The sequence below is a fragment of the Tympanuchus pallidicinctus genome, unplaced genomic scaffold, assembly GCF_026119805.1.
Source record: "Tympanuchus pallidicinctus isolate F22 unplaced genomic scaffold, pur_lepc_1.0 scaffold46, whole genome shotgun sequence".
NCBI classification, from domain to species: Eukaryota; Metazoa; Chordata; class Aves; order Galliformes; family Phasianidae; genus Tympanuchus; species Tympanuchus pallidicinctus.
In genome coordinates this window covers 280848-307936 of record NW_026294765.1, presented here as the reverse complement: position 1 = coordinate 307936, position 27089 = coordinate 280848, and the positions used below count along the sequence as shown (strand labels likewise).

Sequence of the window (27089 nt, the reverse complement as noted above, 5' to 3'; positions counted from 1 at the left end):
TCGGTGCTGTGTTCCTTCCTGCTAAGAGGAGGATGCCAGGCACGTGCCCTGCTTACCCCCAACACTGAGCAGCATAGGGGTCAGGCATCCTTCACCCCCAACCCCTGATAATGCTGCACTGGAACCAGGCTGAGCTGGAACCTGGGGAACAGCAGAGGGGAAACCTCCAGGTGCAAAGGGTGACACTTAGCTTGGCTTTAATCTGTCCCTAAAAGCAAGCGTCCTGCTGGCTGCCAACTCACCTAACCGCCAAGCCAATTAGCTTCGCTTTCTTTACCTCCTGCTGCTTTCCCCTCAGCGATCCCAGCAAACAGGATTTCAGTTTCACCCCCCTCCCCCCCACTCCGTGCTGTGAACGCCGGGTCTCTGTTTGTTTGTTTGCTCAGGGAAATGCAGGTGGCTGCCAGGATCCCCCCAGCCCTCAGCCAGGTGCCTCAGGTGGGCACACAGCCTGATCCCAGCCTGCCCCAGCCTGCGCCCTCCGTGTTGCACAACGGCCAACCCAGCGCTCAGATCGCATTTCTTCCAAAAGCAAACATTTTGGGGGGGCTGGAGGACTGGACAATGGGGGGAAAAAGAAGTCATTAAGCCGCTCAGGCTCTGCTGCGGTGCCTGTTTGCACATCTTGCTGCTTTCCCACATTGAGGGGGGTTGGGGGGGTTCTCTGGTGCTGCAGGCTGTGAAGAGGGGCTGCCATGAGAGCGCAGCAAAGCGGGGGCTGCTGGTGAGGCTGTTAACTCTGGAGCGTAATGATGGCAGGGCAGAGAGCAGCAGGAGCAGCTGTTTGTCACCAAACCTGAAAGAAACGTCGCTTTTTTTGCTTCTTTCTTTTGGCTAAATTGGATTTCTGTGGTCAGAGGGGAGCAGCAGGGATGCTTCCACCCGTCCTGCAGTGCTGCAGTGAGCGCACGGGCATGGATTTGGCTGGAGAAGTGCTTGTCCCATTAGGAAACAGCTGAGATAAAGGGAGGGGACGTCCTTGGCTCTTCTGGAGCATCCCAAGGTCACCCCGTGTCCCATCAGCTGCCAGGGCCCGGTGTCCCCTCTGGCCTTGGGACTGCTGCACTTTGAGCCTCTGTTTGCCTAAAACTCGATGTGTTTCTGGTAAGATTTCAATTCCTTGACATCTCTCTTTGTCTGTCTGACCTGGATTTCTTTATGATTAGAAATAACTTCTCCCCAATCGCCATATTAGAGCATTGCTGCAGCCTGGCCGGGGGCTGACGGCTCAGAGGCTGTCACAGTGCTCCTCGTGCCCCTCGTCCTCCGTGGGGGATGGAGGACCCCCATCTCTCCCAACTATTTCTCATTCCCTTTGGCAAACGGAGAAGCGGTAAAAGAAAAGAAATTACGGATTAGATCAAACGATGCGCGAGGTGCGGAGCGGCACCGGGAGCGGCACCGGGCGGCGGGAGCGGCCCCGGAGCTCGGCCCGGAGCTCAGCCCGGGACCGGGGGGAGGGAGGCGGGACCGGGCGGGGCTCGGGAGCCGACCCGCTCCAAACCCGCCCCCCGCCGCGGGGAGGAGGCGGTGGCCGAGCCCCCCCCCGCTCCGTGCTGAGCCGAGCCGTGCCGCAGCCGTGTCACAGCCGAACCGAGCCGTGCCGGGCTCAGCACCAGCGAACCGAACCGAACCGCGCCGCTTCTCGTCGATGGCGGCTCCCGGTCCCACGCGTGTCCCGTTCCAAGCACGGAGCAGCCGCTGAGCGCTGCGCACCGGCCCGGCCTGCAGGTAAGAAACCCCCCCGTGGAACCCGCAGCACCTGCACGGATCCCGCACGGATCCTTCCCGCACTCCCGGGGATCGCTCCCAGCCCGGTCCCGGCTCTGCCGCCGTCCCCTCGCACCCCCGGAGCCCAACAAGCTGAGCCCAACAAGCGGAGCCGCCCCACGAAGCGGTGCTTCCAGAACCGGGCTGCCCCCCGCTGCCCCTCGCCCGTCCGGTGCCGTTGGGGCTGCCGGAGGAGTTTGCTTCATACTTGGAGAGCGTCCCGCAGCGCAGAAAGGCAAACACGGCTCGTCGTGCGGCGCTTTCGGGTTAGGGGAGAAAACGCGTCCTGTCTAAATATTAGCTTAAGAAACGGAAAGGATCCGCCGCACCGTCACCTCCGACCGGCTCTGCCCTCTTCGGGTCCCTCCGATCCTCGGCATCCGGAGCTCCGCGGGGATCGGAGGCCAACGGCAGCGCGGCGTCGAGGGAGGGAATTTCCCACTCTCCGTACGAAGGCTTTAACAAAACAACGTAGACCTCAGATGTCTTTATTGCACATATATGGTAGCTCGTGGCCGGCACTGATTTAAATCCGATCGCTGCTCGGGGGAACCGACCCGCAGTTCGGCGCCGGGGCGTTGCGGCGGTCGGGGCGGTCGGGAGCTCGGGGTGAGTCCCGGCCCTGCGTTGAAGTCTCGGTTCTGTCAGCGGGATCACCTGTGGATCCCGAATCCCCGATCCCGCGTTGCTGTGCGCCGCCGAGTCGAACAGCAGAAGCGCGGAGACGCGGCGTGATGCGGAGCGGAGGAATCAGGTGGGGACGGGAGGGCCCTGAAGGGACGCTTTCAGAGGTTTTAAGCACTCGTTTGTCCGTTGATTTTTAAAGTACTCGTTTGCCCGTTGATTTTTAAAGCTTCTGGCTTTATCTGGGGCCCAGGTGTGCCCCAGAGCAGCACCAAATCCAGGTGACAAAGCGGAGCTGGTGATGCCACACTGGGATGTGGCACTGCTGTGGTGTGAGCATCCTTAGGGACATCACCAGGCACCTGCCTGCTGCACAGGGAGGGCTGCCAGCTGTCCCATGTGTCCACCGGAGCACTGCTGGGGGAAACCAACCCTTTTTGTTTCATTTCTATGTCTTACGGTGTTTGGTTTGTTTGTTTTTAACAGCACCGGATCAGAGGCACTTGCAGCAGCGGGCTGCTCTCATGTTGCTTGGCTGCAAATTTTGGGTGGGTGAGAGCACCCAGCACCTTGCAGCACCCTCAGCTGGGTGCAGGAGCTGGCCCAGGTTATTGGGACGCAGGCAGGGACATGCAGGCACTGGAACTGGGGGTCCCCGGGGTTGGGAGCACCCCTGGGTTCCAGGGGGAGGCTCGGTGGGTGCAGAGTGGGGCTGGTGGTGGTTGCACTGGGTGCCCTCCCATGGTGCAGCCGTGAATCACAGCTCGGTGCTCAGCAGCTCCCTGCTCTCCCTATGGGATCCCCTGGCAGAGCTGCTGGGCCAACCTCACCTCTCTGGGGTGTGCTTTGTGGGTCGGCTTCTACCTACAAGGGAATGAATGCAGGGGATGGTCTGAGATGTGCAATACCTCTCCTGTGGTCCCAGGCCTGGCCCATGCAGCAGTATAATCAGAGCAGTGTCACCTTGGCTGTCCCCATGCCTGACGTGGTGGCACGCGGCTTTCTGAACAGGGAGGCCCATCCTGTGGCAATCCCACACAGGGCTGTGTTTGGGGCTGCCTGGTGATGGCAGCATCCTCCCCTGGAGGAGCATCCTGTGGTACCCAGTGGGGCTGGGAGGCGGCTGACGGGGGATGCTGCGGGGTGGATGGATGGCCCAGGCACGTGGCTCAGGGCCGCTGTGTTTCACTGCTGTGTTTTTTCCCCTGGTGCCGCAGGCACTTTCCATGCTGCTCCAAGCTGAGGCACGTGTGCACAGCCCTGCTGCCAGGAGCCGAGCTCTCACTAAGCGCAGGGACAGCTCTGGTGGGGGGGTCAGGATCAGGATGCTGCGTGCTCTCTGCCATGCCCTTGGCATCCCCAAAAGATGCTGCAGGGATGCAGCTCTGGGGCCGGCTGATGTCCTTATCTGGGCGAGCATTCTGCTCCAGCCCCATCCTTGGCAGATCAGACCAAAGGAATCCCCCCCCCAGTGCATCTCTTCCAGTGATTCGGCCCATTTGGACAAGACCTTCCCCACTGAAGTTGGAAGAAGGGAAAAGAAACACAAGCTGGCTGCTGTTTGTGCCACAGGGATGCTCTCGTGTGAAGGAGCATCCCCAGCATGGGAAGGAGCCAGCCCTTCCGCCGCTGCCCCAGGAAGGGAAATGCCACAAGCAGTTTTGCTCTGTTCACTTCTTTGTCACGAAGCCCCAAACGGTCTCACTTTGTAACTCCAAAGAGCTAAATTGAAACAGTCATTTGCCACTGAGTTGTTCTCAAACGATGACAAAAAAGCATTTCCTCCTGCAGCTGTTCAAAGGCCGCGTCGCCAGCCTGTCAGCCCCCCGACAAGGAATGCGGGTGCCATCAATGCTGCTTTTCGTGAAGTGTTTTGATTTGGATGGAACCACATCTTTTTCAAAGTTTCCTTTGAACGTTGGCCAGGCTGAGCTTGCAGGGTCTGGGCTGCGGGGACGTGCAGTGCTGAGACCATAACTGTGAGCTCTCCTGGGCGATGCCCGGCACTGAGTTGCCCTGGAGCAGAGTTTGCCACCATGGGGGCTTTGGAGAGCCCTTGATTTCACCTTGGCTGTTTTTTCAGGCAGTGTTGGTTGAGTGAAGAGATCTGCAAACTCATCTCGTGGAAAAATGCATCCCAGAAGGAACTGAGCAAATGGCAGTTCTCAAAGCGAGCAAACAGTCCTGGGATTTGGGGGATGGACTGAGCAAGCAGCTCCACTGCAGGGCTGGGAGCAGCTCTGTGGTCACATCCCGTGGCTGAGAGCTGCTCTCGCCCACCTCCTTCCTCCAGCAGTGGAGCTGCTAAAGCAGCGAGTGCTCAGGTTGTGAGCAGGCAGCAGCTTCTGTGCAGCTTTTGGTGGTTTCTTTTTGCCGTTAATGATGTTGTTGTTGGCTGTGGCCGGGCAGGGAGCACACAGTGTATTTATTGCGGTGGTTGTTGCTCTCTGATCCTCTCCTCTAAAGAGTTGATGGGCTTAGGGACCCCAGGATGAGGCAGAGCCCCCACTCCTATTTGGGGCTGTGGGCCCTGCATCCCTATGACACGGTGGCACTGTGGTTCCCAGGTAGCAGCAGCACAGGGAGGAGCAGCCAGGGGATGCTCCCAGCAGAGACATTTCGTAGTTCCCTGAGTTTTTCCCTCTCTGTTGCCTTGCCTGTGGCAGAAGAACAGATGAACGTCGTGCCCATGCATAGGGCAGGGGACCAAAGCAGGTGACATGGGGACAAACCAGTGCACCCACATGCCTTGGGGCAGGCATTCTGCCTGTCCCTCTGGGCTGTCCCCTATAGAACGGCTTGCCTGCGGTTTTACAGGGCAGCTGCTGTCTTCATTAAGTGGTGCAGGCTTATTAAGACTGCATTTTTGAGGCTTAGCAGCTCTATGGAGCCATCTGGGAAGGATGGTGCCAGCAGTGGAGCAGCAGGAGGAGGCAAGAGGCAGTCGTTGCCTGTGCTGAGTGCCACAGCCCTGTGCTGCTATGAGGGCCATGCCCCCATCGGGTGTCCACCCTCATCCACAGCAGCTTAGAGGGCTGCAAGGAGCCAGCTGGGGAGCAAGGAGCTAGCAGCAAGGCAGCACGAGCCCTCCAAGCATCTCACAAGCTTCCTGGGGCAGTGGTGGATGGGGTCCTGCAGGGTGCTGGCTGTGCTGCATCCCTGCTGGAAGCACTTGGGGGCATGGGGAAGAGGTAGGTATGGGGTGCAGCTCATGACATTGGGGTTGGGCTCATTGGTGTGAGGCAGCTGGGTGGCTGTGGGGAGGGACGTTGGTGGGGAAGGTCTAATGGCCGCTGTTTGCCTCGTCCTGCCCAGGCCACACTTCTGCCATATCCGATCCCAAGTGGCGCTGGGCAGCACGGATCTGAGTGCCACCACCCTGGGACCACTGGTGGTGAGGCTTTGAGGGCAAAGCTCTGCACTTATGGAAGCTGCTCAGCTCCTCCATAACGCTATGGAAAGCCCTGAGCCCAGCAGGCAGTTTGCCCAGGGGGACAGGAGCCCAGTGCTGTCACGATGGTGTCCGTGCACAAAGGACCAGGCACTCCTGACCCACTGTGCTTCACACATCTGCCCTGATTTTCCCCATTGTCTGCAGCCCTCCTCGTCTCCCAGCTTTGAACCTTCTCTGAACCTTTTGAGGCTGCTGAAATGGAGCTGGAGGGGAATGTGTCCCAGTGGGCAGGAAGGACTCAGAACTTTTAGAGAGTGTCTGAAGGAAGGCAACAAGATGGCAAAGGGTTCAGAGAGCATGAGGAGTGGCTGAGATCCCTCGGTTTGTCTGGCTTAGAGAAAAGGAAACGGAATACTCATGGTGGCCTGCAGCCTCTTCATGGCAACCCTATAGCTCCCTTATGGCCTACAGGTTCCTCATGGCAGCCTGCAGCTCCCAGTGGTGGCCTTACATCTCCTTCCTGATGGCCACACAGGTTCCTTTTGGCCTCCAGCTTCTCACAGCGGCCCTACAGCTCCTCACGGCAGCTCTACAACTCCATCATGGTGCCCCTACAGCTCCATCCTGGTAGCCCTACAGCTCCTCGTGCTGGCCCTACAGATCTCTTACACCCTACAGCTCCTCATGGCTGCTCTACAGCTCCATCGTGGTGGCCCTACAGCTCCTTGTGGTGGCCCTACAGATCCCTTATGCCCTACAGCTCCATCCTGGTGGCCCTCCAGCTCCTCATGGTGGCCTTACAGCTCCCTCATGCCCCACAGCTCCTCATGGCAGCCTGCACCTCCTTCACAAGGGGAGCAAAGCTCAGGAAGCACTCAGAAATACAGTGTGAATTTTTGGTGACCACGTGCGGAGGCAGAATGTGGACTTGATGATCTTTTCCAACTCGGGGATCTCTGTGATTCCACGAAATCTCCATTCCCAGCGCTCTGCCGTCGCCGTCTCAGGAGGAATTCCTCGTTCGGTCGCTGTGGAGCAGCTCTAAGTGCTTCAATATGTCGGCAGCTGCTGCTGGAGTCGGATGGTAAATGCTAATGTGATATTATCCCGTGCACCGTCCAAAACCCACTGGAAGGCTTTAGTGCAAATTGGATTTGCAAACCTCTATCGGGTCTCCCTGCCCTCAGCAAAGCACTGTAATCCCCGGCGGGCGCCTTGACAAACCAGCTCCTTCTGTGCAAAAACAGCAGATTTTGGGAAAAAGGACAGCTGGACGGAGGGATGCCCCAGTGCTGGGCTGGAGGAGGCACTGCTTGCTTTTAGGACCACGTTCCTCAATGTTCTCCTGTGCCACCGGTCCCGCTGGGTCCCATAGTGACTTCCTCAGAGCAGGAGGAGGTTCTGTGGATACCAGTGGTGTCGAAATTGGCCCAGAGAAAAGCACATCTGGGGCCCGAGCTCAGCCCCGCTGCCAAAATGTGAGCTTTTAACCCTATTTCCCCAGGCACTGGGGTTGTTCAAACAAGCCACAGCAATTAGTCTCCTTCAGCAAACCACCTCTTTCTGGCATCGTGCGGTTATTTAGCGTTGGAAGGGTTGGTTCGTCGCTCCAAAAGGGCTGTCGTTCAGAGAAGGTTTTGGCAGGAGTGGGGAATTTGGGGCTGGAGAAGCACCATCTGCCAGCACCCATGAGTGCCTGGGCTGTCATACTTGTGGTTTTTTGGCTCACGTTAGCTCTGATTTCCTCTTTGCCTGCGTGTTCCCTGTTGAGGTTGGACGTAAAGATTCTGGGGAGAATCCTCTGGTGGTGTTGTTGACAGGAGTGCTTCCATGCTCTGTTTTCTCTTCCTGCCCACCATCAAAGGGCCATTTCCGTGCAGTGCTTTTGCTATCACGTTGTGTTTCACACCCTTGGTTTACTCCCACCTCAAAGGGGTGATTTTGCATTTGCGCTCTCTGCTCCTGCTGATGCTGAGCAATGCAATCCCAAAACATTTCCCTGTAGTTTTACCTCTCCTTTCCCACCTCTTAGCACAAAGGGTGGCTTCTGCTGCTGGTTAGACCCATGGAATCAGTGGATAAAGGTCATAAAAGGAACTGCCCCTGGGAGAGGTGGTGGTAGGGACAAGGGAGGCAGCCTCACCACCCTGACCCTCCCGTCTCTCTGCCTGCAGCCCCATGGCACACAGAGCAGTGGAGCACGAGGGGCTGACCCCAGCCCTGTGGGAGGAACGAGGGAAAGTGGAGAGCTCTGCAGCTCCTTGCCTTGGGCTGCTTTTCACTTTGGGAAAGCAGATCCACGTGGAGTGCGGGGCTCTGGTTTTACTTAGAGTGCACGAGGAGAGCTGGGGAGGAGTGAGGGGAGAGGGAGCAGTGGTGACAGCATGGCTCCGTGGGCACTGAGATGCCCCAAACCCACGTGTGCTTTGTGCACGGTGCTGCCGTCTGCCACGGGGCTGCTGGCACAGAGCAACCCTGAGATAGAGCTGGAGTTCGGGACTTCTTCTTTCTTTCTCTCCTCTGCATCTGCTTAATGCTAATTAATTAAGCTCAGATCAGGGTTTGGGGCATGTTTCTTTCTGACGCTCCCCATTTCGGGGCTTTTTGCCACCCTGGGGCTGTTCTGGCCCTGCAGCACTGGCATCCCCACTGCAGCCCTTCTCAGCGCAACGTCCAACCTACAGCACTCAGACACAGCGATGCCATTTGGAGGCTGTGCTTCCAGAGGGGACCTCACCAACTCAGGGCCATTTGAGGAACATTCTGTCTGAGCACCGCCCTGTCCCCATCCTCACCGGTGGTGCTGGGACCCCTGGGAGCTGCTCAATCCATTGGCTTCTCCAGGAGCCTGGAAGAACCACAGCTGCTCCGCCACAGCACGGAGCCGGGATGGAAATTGTTTAATTCCTGCAGAGTGAGTCATGAGGAGCCGGGATTTCAAAGCAGCTTGGCTCCCATGTAAGGCACTAAAATAAACAGTGTGGCAGGTGGAAGCTCTCTCTGATGTCCCGTCAAGGCCTTGATCTTTCCAAGTGTTTCGTGTTGCCAAAAACCTCGGCCACTCCGTGGTCTCATCCATTCTCGCTCCGTGGCCGAGGCCGAGAGCTTGAAAATAATGAATCAATGCCCGGAAGCATGAATCGACTGAAAATTTATGACATACTTACAATATAATGTCTTTTGGGCGCCCTGGCTTCTAGGCTTCAAAGCCCGAGGACGGAACGTTCGCACGTCTCCTCTTCCCCCTCTCTCTGCTATAAAGAAGGATTTAAGGGTAAAAAAATGAAGCTCGGCTTCTCCCCTCGCCTCAGCATTGAGGAGTCTGAAGGGCGACGTGAGTGGGCTTAACAGCTGGAAATGGTAGTGGAGGAGAGAACCTGAGAGCGTGAGAAGTGGATGAAGCCCACATGGTCCCGAACGCAGTGCAGCCCACGGGCGTTGGTGAGTCCATGGGATGGGAATGCTGTACTCCCATTGAGCAGGGAAAGGCGTGAGAAATTCCAGCGCTTGGGAGATGGGGCGAAGAAACCTCCAGCTAGAAGCCAAGCTCCATCGGTTCTACATTTTGCTGAGCAATGGAGGAGGTGATGGAAAATGGAGAAGCGAGGGATGGGCTCAATGCTTTGGGCTGAGATAGGAGATGGGCAGGGAGCTCACCCCAGCGCCGGGCAGAGCCAAGATCATCGGCTGCTTCTTTCCAGGCAAAGCAATAAGCCTCGGCTCTGCTGCCGGCCATCTTTTTTTGTGAGGTTTCCAGTTCTTCAGGACGTGGAGCCTTCTGGGGAGGATGCAGAGAAGCATGGGCTCAGTTTGGTGCTCGGCTCCTGCAGAGTGGGGCTGCTGGGAAGGGTTTCCTCCTGCAGGATTGAGTTTCCCACTTGGCAGCAGGCGCAGCGCGGCTGGATCTGTACCACTGCACTGATGGATTATCAGGAGAATTCGGGAGAGCGCAGTGCTTTTGGGCTGTTCTCCAGAAGAAAATCCAAGTGCAGCCTTTGGCCTTTTGTTGATCCCAGGAGGAGCAGCAGCAGCTTAACCAAGATGGGACCTCATGGCAGGCTGGGAAGAGCGTGATGTCCCTTGTGCCAGAAGGAGGAGCGTTGTGGTACCCAACTCAGCAGATGCTGAGCCCATGGGCAGCTCAGGGAGGACTGATTTTTGCTGGAGGAGGGTGGAGGCTTCACGGATAGGGATGGGGAAAGGGCAGTGCAGAATGGCAGAGCCATGATGCCCGTAGGAGTAGCTGGGCACCAGCACACGGCAGCGTGGGACAATCCAGCCATGGCAAAATGTTATCATTGGGGTTGGGTTTAGGATAGGTGGAAACCAGAGGGCACAGTTTAGAATCAGCCATGGGAGAGTCGTGGCCGTGAGCTGTGTGTTTCTGTGTTTCTCCCCCTTTGCATTTCTGCTTTTCCCACAGGTTGGCACATGGGGTCTGGGGCTTAAAGTGAGAGAAACCAAAGACAAAGCTTGGAATCACACTGGCACAGGTTGCCCAAGGAGGCTGTGGATGCCCCATCCCTGCAGGCATTCGAGGCCAGGCTGGATGTGGCTCTGGGCAGCCTGGGCTGCTGGTTGGCGACCTGCACACAGCAGGGGGTTGGGGCTGGATGAGCGTTGTGCTGCTTTGCAACCCAGGCCGTTCTATGATTCTATGATTCTATGAATCATTTTTGTTTCTGATTGTTTTGTACGTTGGAGCCAGAGTTCCATCCAGCCTTTGGAAAGGTCACCAGCGAGCGGGCGGGGGCCACAATTGCTGGCTGCCCAAAGAGGAGCGTTTGTACGGGGTGTGCGAGGCTGAACCCGCCCTGCTGAAATGTTACGGGCTCAGAACGAGCCAGAAGCCCTTCCCTGGGGTTGGCCGCGCTGTGTCCTGCCCAGCTCCAACCCTACAGCACCGCATCCAAAGCCTCAACGCCGTCCCCCATTGCTTCGCCACACCTATTTGATGCCCACGAGCGTTTCCAGCATGCATTCCCCTTTCTCTCCTCGTTGCTCTCAGCCTGAAACCCCTCAAACACCGCCATTAACCACGGGGCAAACCCACTCCATGCCTTCCGATGACCCTCCCCACCGCAGCTCATGGGGCACCATGGCCCTCGCAGCGCTCAGCCCAACGCGGCACCGCGGCGCGCAGTGCGTGTCGCTCCGGCGCTGCCTCCCGGTACCACGGAGGGATTTCATGATCTTACCTCCTTATATGGCCAAACTATTCTTTTTCTATCTTGGCATTGTTTATAGCCCAGTTGAAAATATTTAGGCTCTGGCTGGGTTCTACAATTATCTTGTAACCTACGGGGCGTATAATTACTGCTAGTTAACGCATAATTATCTGCATCCTGTAAAATAAAGTGTTGCTGGCAATGAGGCAGCACTTGCACAGCTCTCAGGGTTGTTTTCTGCAGTAACGGTAAAAGAGAATCTGTTAAATTCCATTTTAAAATAAACATTTTTTTTCCCCAGTATATTCTATTTGGCAAATATTGCTAAACCGGGCTATGTTTTGTTGTTTTTTTTTTCTTTCCCTTCTCTCTCTCCCCACCCCCCTCCCCCAAAACCCCCCTCCCAACCTCTGACACCCCGTGGAAAATTTGTTTAAAAAGGAGAAATGTTTGGAGTTTGCAAGGAGCTGAGATGAGAAAAAGGGGATGGGAGGTGACTGCGAGTCAGCGCCGCTCTCTGAAGGCTGGCGGTGATGGGGGTTTAATGGCTGCACCCATCAGCTCCCATCAGGTCCAACCTGCTCTGGATGGACAGATCCCAGCGCTGTCAGGTAAGGGCATCCTGGCTGCTCCAGGGTTTTGGGGTGATGTGAGATCTTCAGGTGCTGCAGCTCTGAATTTCAGTCCCCAGCGCTGCTGGGATGGATGGAGCGGGGTGGTTCTTGTGGTTTTGCTGGGTTTTTTGGGGTTTGGGGGTGGTCATGTTGGTGCACTGTTGGGGCAGGGATCTGGGTGGAGGTTGTGCAGCACAACCCCGTTCCCCATTGCAGTCTGGGCTCTGTGCACATCACTGACAGAGACAGAGCAGTGGGGCTCAGTGTGGAGTCCCCTCCCTGTGGGTTTCCCCATCCTTCACTCACAGCCACCCACCAGAGTCTCAGCCCCAATGCAAGGGCAAGATGGAGACCCAGGCACCAAGAGGGAGGCTTAAACCCCGCATGCCACCTGCTGCTGGGGCTGCATGGAGCGAGAATATCCCCTCTTCCCCATTGTCACCACTGGGGACAGCCCATCCATGAACCACCTTCGCCTTTCTCCTGCTCAGCCCACACCCCATGCCTCAGTTTCCCCACTGCAGTCCCATCCGGATCACGGCTGGGGCAGAGAGGATGGGCCGGATCCCGGCAGGGGGCTGTTGGCCAACCTGAGTCGTGGGGACAGGGGTGGGAGAGGTGGCCCCGGGCAAAGGCGGTGTAATAAGGATATTTGTTTTGCCTGTTTTGCAGAGTTTCAATGTTCTGACTTGCTCTAAGATGAAGGTATGGAAGTTTGCAGCCATTGCATCGATGCTCCTCAGTTCCATGTTATCCATTTTAGTTTGTAGAGACATGTTCAACGGAAGCCGGACATACAGCCCCTTGCCTTCCTCGCTGGCCTCACGGGCATCCTCCTCCTCCTCTTCCTCTTCCTCGCTGCCGGTGGCTCCGCGGAGACCCCCCCGGGCCCTGCCACGCCACAGCTCTCTGCTCTCCCAGTGTAAGCACCCACAGCCCCACAGCACCAACGGGGGCTGCTTTTGTCTCAGCCTCACCCCTCCCTTCCTCCTGCACTGCGGGTCGGGAGCGTTTAGCAAAGCACGGGGTTGGGAGCATCCCAGGAAAACCACGCACGGAAAAGGCAGCAAACCTTCACGCTCATCTTCATGCTAAAAGCTGCTTTTTTTTTTTTTTTTTTCCCCCTTTTTTTTTTCTCCAAAGGGCCTTTTTTTGTTGTTGTAAATTGCCGTGCTATTTTTAAAAAAGCAAAATGTCAAACAGGAGCTGAGAGCGAAGGGAAGCGGCTCCATCCTGCAGCAACTTCCCCCGGAGCGCCGCTCGCCCCTTTGCCTTCGCAGCTGCTGGAAATCCCAGGCGTGTTTGCTTTTATTCCAAACCAGAGGAACTTCTTGGTTTGAAATTTGGAAATCAATGACAAGCTGTCAAATTATGCTTTCCTCTGTGCTTCCCCCAGTGCTGGGTTGGACAAAGCCTGGGCTCAGTGTTAGGACATGGGGACAAGGATGCTGCCAGCTGCGGTTGGACTCTGTGTGTGTGCAGCATGCATTGCAGTTCTGGTGAGCAGCCTTTCAACCAAGCAATAGGGAAACATCCCAAATACTACATTTGCTGGAGTTCCTCACCACTCCACGGTGGCTTTTCTGTAGTATGATCTCTTAGGAAATGATTTAGGATCTGGAAAATTTTTTGCACGTTGGCAAGCTGGGGCAATGCCACCATGAAATGTTGGTTCCCGTGTGCTGCTTGGTGCCCCCGTATCCCCACTGCTGTGTGCACCCCACATCGTGCTGCTGCCCAATCCCCACCCGCAGCACTGCTGCCATCGGCCAGCTGGAAACCATGAGCACAGCAGATATTCATTATGCTTTCTTTTCTCCTCCACTTCTAAGCATGCACTTGATGTGCAGGAAGGGCATGGCTTTGGGCAGGGAAACAGAAAGGAGGAGGGAAGAGGAGGAAGGTGGGATTATCTGTCAGGTCTTCATTTTTGCACAGTGGGGAACCCATCTTGGGGTCTCAGCCCCATGCATAGAGTCACAGGATGGGTTGGGTTGGACGGGGCCTCAAGGATTATAGAGCCATAGAATGAGCTGATTGGAAGGAGCCTTAAAGTTCACAGAACCATTGAGTTGGAGTGTTGGGTTGGACCTTAAGGATCATCCAGTTGTACCCCTCTGCTCTGAGTGCTCCTCACCAGCTCAGGCTGCCCAGTGCCCATCCATGGCCTCAGGCACCTCCAGAGACGGGGCACCCACAGCTCTGGGCAGCAGTGCTGGGACCTCACCACCCTCTGCATAAAAGATTTCTTCCTCAAATCAAACCTAAACCATCTCCCCTCTTTTAGTTTAATGCTGTTTCCCCTCATCCTACCACCATCTACCCATGCATGCTGGGGAGGGAGCGGGGGGTCCGTCCCCACTCACCCCACACCTGCGTTTCTGTGCACCTCTGATTCACGGCCGCCGTTGGCTTTGTGGCGCTGAACGCTGCCCTTTCCACCCCCTTCTCTTGCAGACAGCAGCCTGCTGGAGAGCTACACGGAAGGGGAGATCCGGCAGCTCATCTCGGCGCTGGTGGAACGCTACAGCCAGGCCATGAACTCGGGTGGCCACGAGCTGCCCCTCTTCCCCAAAACGGGCAACCGCATGAAGCGGGCACGCGCCCGCCACAAACCCTGCGCCCTGAAGGAGCTGGAGGTGAGCGTCAGCGAGTTGGGCCTGGGCTACGAGTCAGATGAGACCGTGTTGTTCCGCTACTGCAGCGGCACCTGCGACGCAGCCGTCAGGAACTACGACCTCTCTCTGAAGAGCGTGCGCAGCCGGAAGAAGATCAGGAAGGAGAAGGTGCGCGCGCGGCCCTGCTGCAGGCCGCTCTCCTATGATGATGATGTCTCCTTCTTGGATGCCTACAACCGTTACTACACCGTCAACGAGCTGTCGGCCAAAGAGTGCGGCTGTGTGTGAAGGGCCGGGTTGGGGGGTGGCCCAATGGGGGCGAAGGCTACGCTGGGGATGGGGATGGACCCCGCGCCGCTGCCCGCCCCGTGGACTTCCCGTGTCCAGTTGGAGGAGGAGAGACGACCTGTGGACCCACCGTGTCCATTGGGAAGAGGAAAGATGCCCCATGGACCTTCCGTGTCCATTGGGAGGAGGATAAATGCCCCACAGACCCCCCATGTCCACTGGGACCCTCCATGTCTGTGGGGGAGGAAGAGAGATGCCCCACAGACCATCCATATCCATTGGAAGGAGGAGAGATTCCGCATGGACCCTCCATGTCCGGTGGGAGGAGGAGCGATTCTCCATGGACCCCGCATGCCCACTGGGACCCTCTTTGTCCATGGAGGAGAAGATGAGATGCCCCGTGGACCCTCCATGTCCGTGGGGGAGAAGGAGAGATGCCCCATGGACCCCCACATATCCAGTGGGAGGAAGAGAGACTGCGACGCTCGCGTGGCCCCGAGCGCTGCTCCCTGCCCACATGTGTGCACTGTGACCGTGGGGCTGCACAGGAAGGTGTGAGTGTGAGTGTTGTCCCACAGAGTGGGTTCCCATCAACCGACCCTCTGGATGGCTGTGCGACACAGGCGCTGGGCTCAGGGTGTGACACACACACTCAGGGTGTGCTGCACGTGGCGTGTCGTGCACAGATGTTGTCCGTGTCGTTGTGCACTGGGCTGAGCACCGGGTGTTGTCACACGGATGTGTCACCTGATGAGGGGTTGTGAGCTACACGTAGAGGTGACAGGGATGTGTGTGCAGGGTCTAACGTGTGCAGTGTATCCGTAGGGTGCCTGGTGTTGTGGGCATAGGGGGTGTTGGATGGCTATAGGTGCCCCAAGTGGAGCTGACATCCCCTGTTTTCACTGTGTCCGTGCTGGGGTCCCCGTGCTGTGCCCCAAAGCCCCACGTTGGGTGCAGAGCTGCATGCACGCCGTGGAAAAGCTCCATCTCCGTTCCCCACACCCCATCCCCTTGCTCCCTGCAGCTGCTGCTTTGTAGGATAATCTGCAGTAACTGGATTAAGCCCATGGCCCCTCCGCCTGCAGCCGGGCTGGAGACGTGCCACTGCCATGGAGGTGACACAGAGCCACGCGGCCACCAGCACGGCTGGGCTGCAGCAGGTGAGGATCCCCCAGAGCCGGCCCAGCTCTGTCCTAAGGGTGTGTGGGATTCCCAATGGGGCAGCACAGCTCGGAGCGCATGCAGGACAGGACTCAGGCCTGGGCTTTGGCTCCGCTTCGCATTTACAGCAGTGTCACTCTTGTTTACTCTGCGGAGAAATAAATGAGACCGCAGACTTTTGCATTCTCCGGGCAGGCTAAATTTGTTGCCTGGGATTGATGGGTTTTCTCCCCTTGGCCCTCTTCCCAGAAAAAGCAAATCATAAACAGAAGGAGAATATTGGTGTCGTGTCCTGGGCATGGAGGGAGAACGCTCTGATGGCAGCGCTCCGCTGGGGGACCTCTGTGCCATATTGGGACCATGGCCACTGGGGACATGGGCAGGATTTTGGGGTGGTGGTGACAAAGGTGATGCCCAAAAGAAGCAGAAGCAGCTGCAGGACGATCTGTGCTTGTGACCCACGCTGTGCCCACAGCTTGCTTCCACCCTCAAATAAAGCAACACAACGCACCCAAATCTAATAATAATAACTGCGCTCTGAAGGGCTTGGGCGCGTTCCAGTTCTCACTACTATAAAACTAAAATTAGTTGTGTTGCAGAAGCCTCCAGTTAAACAAGCGAAAAACAACAACAAAAACAACAAACAAGCAACCAAAACCCAAGCACAGGAAGGTGCTCAGAGCAGTGCAGCAGGGTTAGCACCAAGCTCCCTGTGTCACCGCGAGCGCGGAGGTGATGCTGAGGTTTTGCAGCTGTTGTGTTGCTCCTGGTGCCGGGTTTTGGAGACGTGTTGGAGATACCCATTGGTTTCGGGGCTTGCAGGGCTGAGGTCAGAAGCAGCTTTGCACCCTCGTGCTGCTGAACCCACCCTGCTGCACTTTGCAACCCCCAAAGCACCCCAAAGCACTGGGAAACCCCCAACGCGAGGCGTGTTGCAAAGCAACGCGGATAGCTGCAACGCCTCTTCCTTTTTTTCCCCCCCTTTTCCTTTTTCACCCCACGCAGAGGTGCGGGGGAAGTGGCTGACGTTGGCGGCGTGTGATGGTTCGAGGAGTGCATCTGGGCTGCAGCTGCACTGTGCAGCCACACAACACCCGGGGGACGAGCAGGGCCGACGCGGCCATCACCCAACCGTGGCTTTTGCTTGCGTGTCGCTTCCGTGCGTGTCACTCAGGGTTGTCCTCTTGGGGACACGTGCGTCCTCCTGTTCCGGCAGCATCGCCCTGTCCCGCACTGTCTGCACAAGGAAATGTGGTTCCAATAGAATCGCCGCTCTTTCCCTTAATGCTTTCCATTTCTACAGCCCTCTCCGCTGTAATAGGAGCTGGAGCTGTCTGGAAGAATGTCTACAATGCAGAAAAGGCAAAAGGATGGAAAATTCCCCGCTCAAAGCCACGGCGCAATCTCATCTGGCTCTCTTCCTCATCACCCCATGCGTTACTGATTGCTAATAACGGTGTGCAACATCTGCCGGGTGGTGTTTTGGGGGATTTTGGGGGGCATCTTCCACCCTGCAGCTTGCCCATCACCCAAGGCAGGAGACGAGGGCTGGGAACGACGGCGAGATGTTTAGAACGATTCCAGTGGTTGTGACAGCGCAAAATATGAGTGTTATGTTATCCCGACTCTCTGATAATGAGTTATGGGACGTTTCATTGTGTTTTACTATACACATCCCCATATGGCCCTGCAGTGTTTGGGTAACTCTGGCTCTGGCTCTGGTTCGGCTCCGCCTGTCACTTGCATCAGTCGGGATCCCATTCGCCAACATGGGTGCACTCCCGATTTGGTATCGGTGAGGGGGAACGGGCCTAACATCATTGTTTCCACTCGGTGAAAGCACTGGCAAACGTTGCGTCCTTTATTTAAACAGGTCCAGAATTGTGCTGGGAAGAAATCATTTCTCCCAGTTTATCGAGACAAATGGTTTTACGGCGGTATTCGAGACCTCAGCCACCGTCTCTTCGTAAATAGGGCTACCCACGTGGTTTTGTTCTTGGTTAAACAAGGCAGAACCTCCGAGGTGAGACCCGAGAGGAAGAAAAGAAGGGAAAAAAAGGGGAAAAAAAAGGAGAGATTTGGCAGCCATGGGCAGGAGAAGGGTGAGCGCGGGAGGAGGCAGCCCCATCCCCACATCCCCATGTCCCCAACATCCCCACATCCCCATGTCCTCAACATCCCCACATCCCCATGTCCTCAACATCCCCACATCCCCATGTCCCCAACATCCCCACATCCCCATGTCCCCAACATCCCCACATCCCCATATCCTCAACATCCCCTCATCCCCATGTCCTCAGCATCCCCACATCCCCATATCCTCAACATCCCCTCATCCACATGTCCTCAACATCCCCACGTCCCCAACATCCCCACGTCCCCACATCCCCATGTCTTTACTCAACACCTTTGGTGCAACCCCATTTCCCTTCTGGTATTGTCGGCTCTGTCCGACCATCTGCAGAAGTTGATGCAATGCATCTATATTTTAGATACTCCCTATTTATTCGAAGTAACTTATGTTATTTATTTAGATACCATAGTGTGCCATCTGTGTAACGCGTTCTTTCTCTCTCTCTCTCTCTTTTTTTTTAAGATTTTATTTATTGATCCGAATGGTGCCAAGTGCAGTTTACATTTATTACATTTTTACCATTTATTCTAAACGTTGGGGGGGGGGAGGGGGGAAAGAAAGCAGTATGATATTATTTTTTTTAAACAAACGTAAACTCGGGTGTGATGCTGTTACATACTCATGATAAAGTGAAAATAAAAGGAGAACTCTATTGATTTCTCTGTGGTTGTGTCGATTTCCCTGTGGTTTTCATCTTAGTGCTGCCTCTGAGCGAGTCACTGCGGAGTGGCATTACGTCCCCAGTGTGGGGTGGGGATGAGCATGGGAAATGTGGGTTTTCTCTTGGAAGAGCAGAGAGGGTCCATGCGGTGCTCTGCAGGCTAAGAGCGGATGGAGCTTGACTTTGTTTTCCCATTTCCTGCAGAAACCTCCATGCACGTCCGCCAGCAGCCCCTGTTTGTGTCATTCCATCATCACAAACATATATTGATGTGAAATCACTGATTTAAAACATTAGCAGGGCTGGGTTGTTGCCCGTATGAGTCTGTACTGGTTTGGCCACAGAAATAATTGTCCTCATCCCCTCTGTGTGAAGGCTCTTCCACTTGGGTTGGCTCAAAGCTGAAGCGTCCCGTAGGGGTGAACCAATTCTAGCAAAATCACGTCCAAAAAAAAAAGAAAAAATGTTTTTAAAGGAAAGAAGGGGAGAAAGAGAACGCGAGGTTTTGATAAGGTCAGCCAGAAACGTGTTTCATTTGCTCATCCGGAAGCAGCGCTGAGGTTAGAGAAGTTTTAAGGGAAAACAACTCGCAGTCAGCAGCAGCGTTGGCTGCGCTTCTGTTGCTCCACCGTATGAAGACGATGATGATGGTGGTTGATATTTTGCTTTGGGGGAAATGTTGCAATTCGGAATCCCAGCCAAGTTCAGCCCTCAACCACTCATCCGAGCAGCACTTGTTCGTTCCATCTTTACCACCCCTCGGCCCCAGGTGTCTGCCTCGTTCCGTGGGCAGAAAGGAAAACGCCGCCGAACCCAAAAAGGTTCACAGTGGTTTTTCAGGAATGGAAAAAAAGGTCTGTTTATCTTCCCCCCGTCGTGCCACCCAGAGATCTGACATCTCGTGGCAGACTCAACCACTCGCCCCCGAAGCTCTGCTCTGTAAATATTTTACGAAGCATCTTTTGAGGCTCATAAATCTCCGTCTGCGCCCGCGTGTGCGCAGGGCCGTGGGGGTGCGAGTGCTCCAAAAGCTGCCATCTCGCTGCCGGCCGGCCCGTAAAAAATAGAAGAGAAAAGCAAAAGGAAAAAAAAAGGAAAAAAGACAAAGTGAAGTTTTAATGATCAAATTGGAGAGGGCTGCTTGGAAACTCTGACTCGTCCAGAAAGAAAATAATGTTTGCAGGCGACAGCGTACAGACAGGTCATGCTCCTGCGCTGGGCTGAAGGGATTTTGAGTGCCAGTTCTTGGGGCTGAGGTGCGTGTTGCTTGCTTGGATGTGGGGGATTTTCAGTGGCTGGTGCCAGCTGTAAAGCCCCGACGTTTGGTATTCATGTTTTTAAGTAGAAAAGGAAACGGCTGAGAAATGGGACGTGTGTCTGCCCATAGGCTCGGGAAAGCTGGAAAGCAGAGTTTGGGGTTGGTTCGGGTTCCTTTACGCACTCAGGACAAACCTGGCAGGGGCTGTCAGGCTCCATCTCCTGTGTTTTCAGGGTTTTGGTTTGTCTCAGCCATTTCTCTTCCCATCCCCAACTGCAGTGCTGCACTACATGGGGATTTGTGTTTCTCTCACTCTCTGCCTTTCCTCTCCTCTCCTGGCTGCCCTACAGAACAGAGGTTCCATGGGTAGGAAGCTCAGCAGGGCCATGGGGATATTTTCTAGGATACTGGAAATACTTGGAGTGAGGGGACACTGCACTTTTCCAGGCCATGAAGGGACAGGGATGTCCCAGTGGAGGGACAGAACCCCGCGCCATGCCATGCCAGCTGGCACCGAGGAAGGCTGACCACCTCCTGCCTTAGATGGCAGCTGTCTGCTCAGATCCTGCTCCAAAAACTCGACCTTTTTAAATTATTCTTTCCCCAGTTTCCCATCAGGATCAACCTCTCGCTCTCCTTTTGGAGAAGCAAACCTCTTCCCTTTGCTTTTCAGACCATCTCTGCCCCATAGCATCAGCTGAGAACATTTCCGCCTGGCTCCTATCACCTTTGGGTGAAAGCAGGGGAGGTCTGGGGGGAGCAGGGTGTTTTCACATCACCTCTGTGAGAGACTGAAGGAGCCCCTCACACTGACGTATGGCATTTTCCCAAGTGGGTGCAGATGGGAAAAGCCAGCGCCAGGCCCCGCGGCCGTCCAGATGTTTCCTTCGATGAAGTCGCCCCTTCCAGAGTTTCCCAACTGCGGTGTCAGCTTTCTCATCCCATAAGGAATTCAGCCTGTGTGTGCCTCCGTGTCACTGAGAAGGGGAAGTCTCGTGCTGGATTTTGTCCTGGCATTGCCATGTCCATGCCAGCCCTTCCTTGGCAGGAAGAGACCACTCACCTGCGGAATATTCCTTCTCTCTAATCACATCTATCCCGGCTCAGTCAACAGCGTAAACATCTTCCATTTCTCCAGCTGCTCAGGACCTGAAGGGCTTAGAGATGGGAAGAACACCGGTGTGCATCCGGGAGCTAAAGGAAAAGTGTGTCTGCAGGCAGGCAAGGCAAGAGCAGAAGGATGGACAAATATTTGGCAATAAAGACGGCTGCTTCACAAATATTTTGCTCTTTGAAGCAGTCAGCAAGCACACGGCCAAGGAAGATGTGGCATGTTTCTCTGTGTGAATTTCTTTGCTAAGATCCAGCAAAGGCCCTTCAAGAAATGAAGCAGCGTTGGTGAGGCCCCGTCTAGACGGGTACCATCAGAAGGATGGGAAATAGAGGAGGGATACAAGTTCAGATTTCAGAGCGAAGGATTTGTTCTTAGGCTTGTGATGGTCGGTATATTCAACCAACCTGCAAAGCAGAGAGAAAAAAAAACAGGCGACAAAGGTTGTGAAAGAACAGACTGAGAATACTAAAGACAAGGTCTTGCTGGTGGGTCATCAGCCACAGAATGACTGCGCAAGGAAATGAAGAGGGAATTCTTTGGAAATCTTTACTAAACGGTGCTGATGGAGAAAACAATTGTGTCTCTGTATGCATCGCTGGGCTTGGAGCTGACTTTCCTCGTGGAAACATCCTGGGGCTACAACAGACCTTTGGAAACCTCCGCTCGGGGCTCAGCAGCAGTCAGGAAGACAAGCTGGATGTCCGGAGGTGGCAGCAGGGAGCCTGGGCTGTGTCCCTTATCTCCATGCAATGGGGCTCCCCGGTTGGAAAGTAAACTTTCCAGCAGCGTGACCTGGACAGCAGCAGGAAGTCCAATAAAGGTCAAACACAACAAGGTGCTTGTAATGCACGGCCAGGAGCACGGCCATCAGCTGATGGCAGAAGGTGGGATGCTCTGGCACACAGGAGGAGGCAGCCCCTCACACGGCCCTGCTCAGCCTTTGCCATAGGGTGCTGCTCCTGTGAAAACTTCACAGCCCTTTCGGGGCCCACCCGTGTCACCCCACTCCTTACCCACAGCAGTGTGCTCCTGTCAGATCCTTCCCCAGACTCACGCTGTCTCACTAAGCTGTCCAAAAAACAGACTTGTAAAATGCAGACAGCAGCCTCCTGCCTGCTTAGCATCCTGATGCAGGACCCCAAAGGCAGAGCCTGAGGCAAAGAGAGGTCAGCAGGGAGGAGCGCCGCCACTCCTCCTGCAGCAGCAGCAGCTGCACAGCATGGCCGCCCCTTCAGCTGCAGCTTTGCACAGTACAAAAACCTTGGAACAGATTTACGACTGTATAAATTGCTTCTCCACCTTCCCCACTCTGCCCCTTCTTTCTGCCTTTCAATCAGTGGAGTCCATCCAGAACTGTTTTCGGTTTAAAAAAAAAAAGAGCATTTTGCTCTGAGTTTCTCCAAAGACTGAGCTGCAGCCAGCGTAACGTGGTCGGTACCTAATGCACTGCAGAATACAATGCCCTACTCTACCTGGCAGTCTGTTCTCTAGTAAGACAAAGGCACACCCAACACCAAAACGCTTTTTCATTACTGCTTGTTTCAAAGCTCCTCTCGTCCTTCTGGCTCTATCACATTCAATCAGCCTTCAAACCTGCAACCAGCCAGGGAGGACAAAAAGATCACAACGCAGCAGAGAGCTGAGCAAACAGGCTTTATACAAACCACTTGGACAGGTTGGGCACAGCGTGGTAGCTGGCCTCTGTCCTGTGCAGGAAGTGACAGGCCCTGCAGACTTGCATGGTCCAGCCGATGCTCAGCACAGGTTTCAGCCACTTGCGCCACTGGAAGTAGCGCTGGTACCTCTCGGTGTCGTTGCTCAGTTCCTGCAGGTACTGAGCCAGTTCACCGGCGCTGGCAAAGTCATCGATGTGGATGAAGGAGTCAGGGGGCAAGAAGCGCTCGTAGTTTTCTCGAGGCGGCCCCAGAACAACAGGGATGGTGCCAGAGGACAGGGCGTTCTTCCAGAGCTTCTCGGTGATGTAGTCCTCGTGCTGTGAGTTCTCAAAGGCCAAGTAGAAGTTGTACTGGGACAGGGTTTGCAGGAGCAAGTCCATGGGCAGGGGCAAGTGATGCCGTCCGTACACATCCACGGGGATGTGTTTCTTCAGCTCCTCGTAGTACTTCACCCGGTGGGAGCTTGGTCTCCAGTTGCTGACCACCCAGGCCACCATCTTGGTCTTGGGTGGGATGCTGAAGGGCTGGGGCTGGCTGAGCAGCTGCAGCTCCCCATAGGGGGTGAAGATGTCCGAGTCTCTCCGGTACGACATAGTCAGGTTGAAGAGGCGGTTCATGGCACCTAAGTTTGGAGAGTGACTTGGGGACTCCATGTTGAACCAGATCCAGCGCTGGGATGGGAGCCTGGGGAGGTGGGCCAGCCTCCCTCCGTCCCTATACACATCCCTGTGATGCATAATCACAGCATCTGCCTTTTGGGACCAGCTGCGGTCGGTGGTGAAGTGGCAGTTCGGGGTGTCAAAGAGCTTCGAGCAGTTGCTAAAAGTAAAGCGTTGTCCGAAGGGCCACGTCCACAGCAGGATGGTCAGCCTGCGCTCACCCTTCGGCAGCGTGCTGGTATTTCCAGTTTGGAATCTTTCTGTGGAAAGATAGGAATTGTAATCCTCTGGCTCGGGACTCCTGAACTGACGAAGAGAAGCGAAGAGGCAGAAGCTGAAGATGAAGCTGAAGAGGAGGAAGGTGAGGAGTTTCTTCCAAGAGATCTTCCTCCCTTCCAAGAGCTCCGAGAATGGATCTGCAAACACCACAGACAGAGAGCTGAGCGGAGGCTGCATGCCGATGCCAGCAGGGCTGCGGCTCTGTGTGCACAGCACGGCGGGGGGGCAGGGGGGCCGGGCGCAGCATTGAGGCGCATTCACCTCCAGCTTCCTCCTGTCAGACACAGCGGCTGCTGTGGCAGCACCACGCACAGCGTGCTCACACCCACAAGCGCCCACGGGGCACAGCCGCCCCTCCACGGCGCCCGGCCTTTCCTCCATCCGCACCCACAGCTGCTTCTCATCAGCCGCCCCTCACTTCACAGAGGAGCGCCACCAGCAGGGGGCGCCCGGCCGCTCAGCCCCACGCCATAACACCGCCCAGCGCTGAGGGACGCAGCCCTGAGGCGCTGCCCCGCCCACCGGGCACGTTTCCTTCATAAGCCCCGCCCCCTTCTGGTCACAACACGTTGTGATTGGCTGGTGGGACAAGCCACGCCTCCTTTCCCTCTGAGCGGGAAGGCGTTTCCCCACACACACACATGGTGGCAGCCATCTTGATTTTGACGCCGTCTCAGGACCAGGTGCTGCTGTTTGGTGGCTGCCATTTAGCTGGACGTCACAGCAGTAAAAACATATTAAATGCATACAGGATGTGGGAGCGCAAAGAGGAGTGTGCAAACTTCTGCTTTATTTACTATAAATACACATAAATATTCATCTATCTACGCATGCACATCCCCATTCTGGCCAACAACAGCCAGAACTGCAAGTTAAGACCTTAAAGCAACCCGCATTTCAGGGTCCTCGTGGCCTCCGTAACCCCATGCCAATAAGATTCTTGTTGCTGAGATGCAACCTGCATTTAGCATTCCCAATTAGCAGTCTTTAACATATGTATATTTTTTCTGTTTGGCTAGTCTGGAGGTCAAAATCTCCAGACTATCAGCAGCCTCTGTCAGAACACCATCTTCCACCCTTTAAGCAGCAGCATCCTGCTGTGTGCACCCTTCTGTACCAGAGACACGGTCTTCCAGCTCTGCAGCAGCCCCATTGCTCTCATTGATCCCCACGCTCTTTTCTGCAGTTGCTGTGGTCTCTGAGATCATAGGGCTGCAGCCTGTGCCCCGAAACCTGGGGTTCTGCTTCTTTTGCAGCTCTTGGGACAGTCTAACAGGACAGTCTTCATTGCAATGCTTAGCTTTCTACCTCTTATTTGCAGGACAAGGGAGCACATACAGCACCAACCCACACCCCAGTGTCTTACAGGTAAGATTTGCAGCACCAGGATTTCTGGCAGAAGCTGGTGGGACTGGCACCAGTCACTTCATGTCTATCAGTTATGCTGACACTACTGACAGGCATGATGTGAGAGCACAGAGGGAAGAAATACCTCCCTGCAAACAGAGGCGAAAACAGATCTCCACAGACCTCCTCCCTGATGCACCCCGGTGCCCCTAAGGAAAAGAAAGAACCGTGGCAGCTCACCTGTAGGCATGGTCCTGGTGTGAAACTGCACGGTGCAGGGGAGAAGCTGAAGTGAAGGGCACAACCAGGAACAGAGGAGAACAAAGGAAAGCACAGACGTGGGGTGGGATCAGTGATGTGTTCCAGGCATCTTGAACGGCGTGTGGCAAATGTCAGCCAGCAGAACCCTCACCCAGTAACGAAGGCCATAAGGAAACAAGGACAGATTCCTCTGACAAATTTGTGAACAAAGGTTAAACAAAGCAACTCTTTTATTGACTGCGATAAAGCACACCTCGTTTTTGAGAACACCTCTATACATGCAGTAACTTACTTCCTTTACCATTCTTGGCCACAGGATTTGCATGCGATGTGCTTTCTTCTCCACCTTTTGTCACACAGGACATCTCTGTTTGAGAAAGGTGGGGCGAGTTAGCAGGGAGTGGAGGTTGAGGCCCCAGGTCTACAAGCCCCCTGCACATAGCAGGGTTCGTGCCACAGCTGCCTCCATCCCCATGCCAGGATTCCTCTTCTAATCACCTTTCCAGGATCTCCGTCCTCATGGGACTGTGACATCAGGGATCACCTGGAGCTTCAGAGTCGAGGAGCACTTGGATCAGGACCGTTCAGGGGATCCTTCCTGTACCCAGCACCGCAGACCTGGCTTTGGAGTGTCTCCAGCCCCAGTGAATAGGCATTGTACAACATGATCTGTGGACACACGGAGGCTGTTTGTTTGCCACGGCCAGAGTGAATTGATCTCGCATTGAGCTTGGCTGCGCTTGGCTGGGACAAACAAACCCACAGCCATTATGTGTTATTATAGGGATTAACTATCGTTTCTTGCTGAGGGTATCTGAGCACTGCGGCCAAAAGCACAAATGAAACTCCTGCATGATGTCCGCAGATGTTATTTTCTTCAAAGCTGTGGAGAAGAAAGAATTGAGTTTCCAAGCACTGCAGAAAGCTCTGAGTCGAAGGATCCCGGAGCACCAGATGAGAGGCTTCAGGCAGGTAGAAAATTCAACACTTCTGTACTCCTGAAAAGCAGGACCACAAGGAACGTCAGCTGGGAGGGGTGACTGATATAAATTAAACAAATGAGCACATGCAGGGAAAGCACAAAAAACAAATCATAAAGCTGTGAATTGAGAATTGTTCTGAGTGGCACAGGTGACATGAGGTGACAGATCACTCAGAAAGTGATGTGAGTGGTGACACGGCTTGAACAAAGAAGCCGTTCAGGTAACAGACTTGGCAGGACCGAACACGAGGATTTATTGCTGTGTGATGAATAGGTTTGGAATCCCCAGAATTTTAAGACAAAAATTAAGGCTGAGCTCTTAGGAGAAGCTCACTGCTCGCTGCGTTTGCTGACAAAGTGATTGCAGGGCTTCAAGGGCTGAGTGTTCATTCACCTCGGTGAGCAGAGGAAGATGAGAGGGCTGAACCCTGAGTGCCAGCACAGCAACATCCTTATTGCACAACATAGCATGCGAGGGCAAGCCCTGAGCCCAGGGCTATAGCAGAGACGTGAGCTCCTGGAGGTGTTCCTCTAACCAGACGCCTTGTCCCAAGACGGAGACTCCAGGAGAACAGCGCTGTGTCCCACAGCCCCGCTGGCAATGTGCGTCTCCTGGAACCGAGGCACATTGAGACGTTTGATGTCTGCATTAAAAGTAACTGTGGAAAGGTCTCTGTGCATTTCCAATTCCGTCGGAAAGCTTCTGCGGAATCTACCAGGGAACAACGCTGCGTTTCCTTGCTGCTTTCTGCTTGGGACAACTGTGAATTGTAAGAGCAGAGCAAAGCAGCTGGAGGAATGCTGAGCTCTGTCACGAAATCTCACCGGGAAGCTCAGCCTGGGGCTCTCACAGCTGCTGTTCCTGGCCACTCCCGGATCATCTGCAGAGAGATGATCAAGGTTTTCCAGGAACAAAGATGTTACAGGATGTGAGAGAGGCAAATACCAGCTTGGTAGTCCCAAACACGCGGCTGAGCCTCAGCAGGTAGCATGGATTGCTCCTGCTCAAACACGATGGCTTGGTGCTGTCCTCCAACACCCTCAGCTTTTTTACCTGAGCAGACCTAAAGAAGCATCACCT

The 27089-nt window shown here is 55.1% G+C and overlaps 2 protein-coding genes across 12 annotated transcripts; one reads left to right on the top strand and one right to left on the bottom strand.

Moving 5' to 3' along the window:
- The first annotated feature begins 1014 nt into the window (after positions 1–1014).
- NRTN (neurturin) lies at positions 1015–17969 on the top strand. Of its 6 annotated transcripts, none has more exons than XR_008210928.1 (5): positions 1015–1104; positions 11398–11567; positions 12334–12492; positions 14028–15030; positions 16941–17969. XR_008210928.1 is itself a non-coding variant. In XM_052702639.1 (4 exons), exons 1-4 carry the CDS (start codon positions 1094–1096, stop codon positions 14474–14476), a joined length of 789 nt encoding a protein of 262 aa, XP_052558599.1. In that variant the 5' UTR covers positions 1015–1093; the 3' UTR covers positions 14477–17969. The 6 variants fall into 6 exon arrangements, 4 of the variants coding, with proteins under 4 accessions (XP_052558599.1, XP_052558600.1, XP_052558601.1 ...); XR_008210929.1 differs by having other exon boundaries at positions 14028–15036; XM_052702639.1 differs by having other exon boundaries at positions 14028–17969.
- Positions 17970–18305: 336 nt separating this feature from the next.
- LOC128090365 (4-galactosyl-N-acetylglucosaminide 3-alpha-L-fucosyltransferase FUT6-like) lies at positions 18306–25199 on the bottom strand. 6 transcript variants are annotated; one of them, XR_008210925.1, is made up of 4 exons: positions 25006–25199; positions 22469–23555; positions 20470–21596; positions 18306–19474 (listed from the first exon to the last, which is right to left on the bottom strand). XR_008210925.1 is itself a non-coding variant. In XM_052702638.1 (4 exons), the coding sequence occupies exons 1-3, from the start codon at positions 25013–25015 to the stop codon at positions 21485–21487; spliced, it is 1209 nt and encodes a 402-aa protein (XP_052558598.1). In that variant the 5' UTR covers positions 25016–25199; the 3' UTR covers positions 18306–21208; positions 21452–21484. The 6 variants fall into 6 exon arrangements, 2 of the variants coding, with proteins under 2 accessions (XP_052558598.1, XP_052558597.1); XR_008210924.1 differs by having other exon boundaries at positions 18306–20667; positions 20754–21596; XM_052702638.1 differs by having other exon boundaries at positions 18306–21208; positions 21452–21596.
- Between the last annotated feature and the right edge of the window lie 1890 nt (positions 25200–27089).

Excerpts from the sequence above, each read along its gene's own strand:
- NRTN (XM_052702639.1), top strand. Across the intron at positions 11,568-12,333 it reads ACAGATCCCAGCGCTGTCAG|TTTGTAGAGACATGTTCAAC; the intron begins GTAAGGGCATCC and ends TATCCATTTTAG. Across the intron at positions 12,493-14,027 it reads CAGCTCTCTGCTCTCCCAGT|ACAGCAGCCTGCTGGAGAGC; the intron begins GTAAGCACCCAC and ends CTTCTCTTGCAG.
- LOC128090365 (XM_052702637.1), bottom strand. Across the intron at positions 21,597-22,468 it reads GTGCCCAACCTGTCCAAGTG|GTCACGCTGCTGGAAAGTTT; the intron begins GTTTGTATAAAG and ends GCTGCTGTCCAG.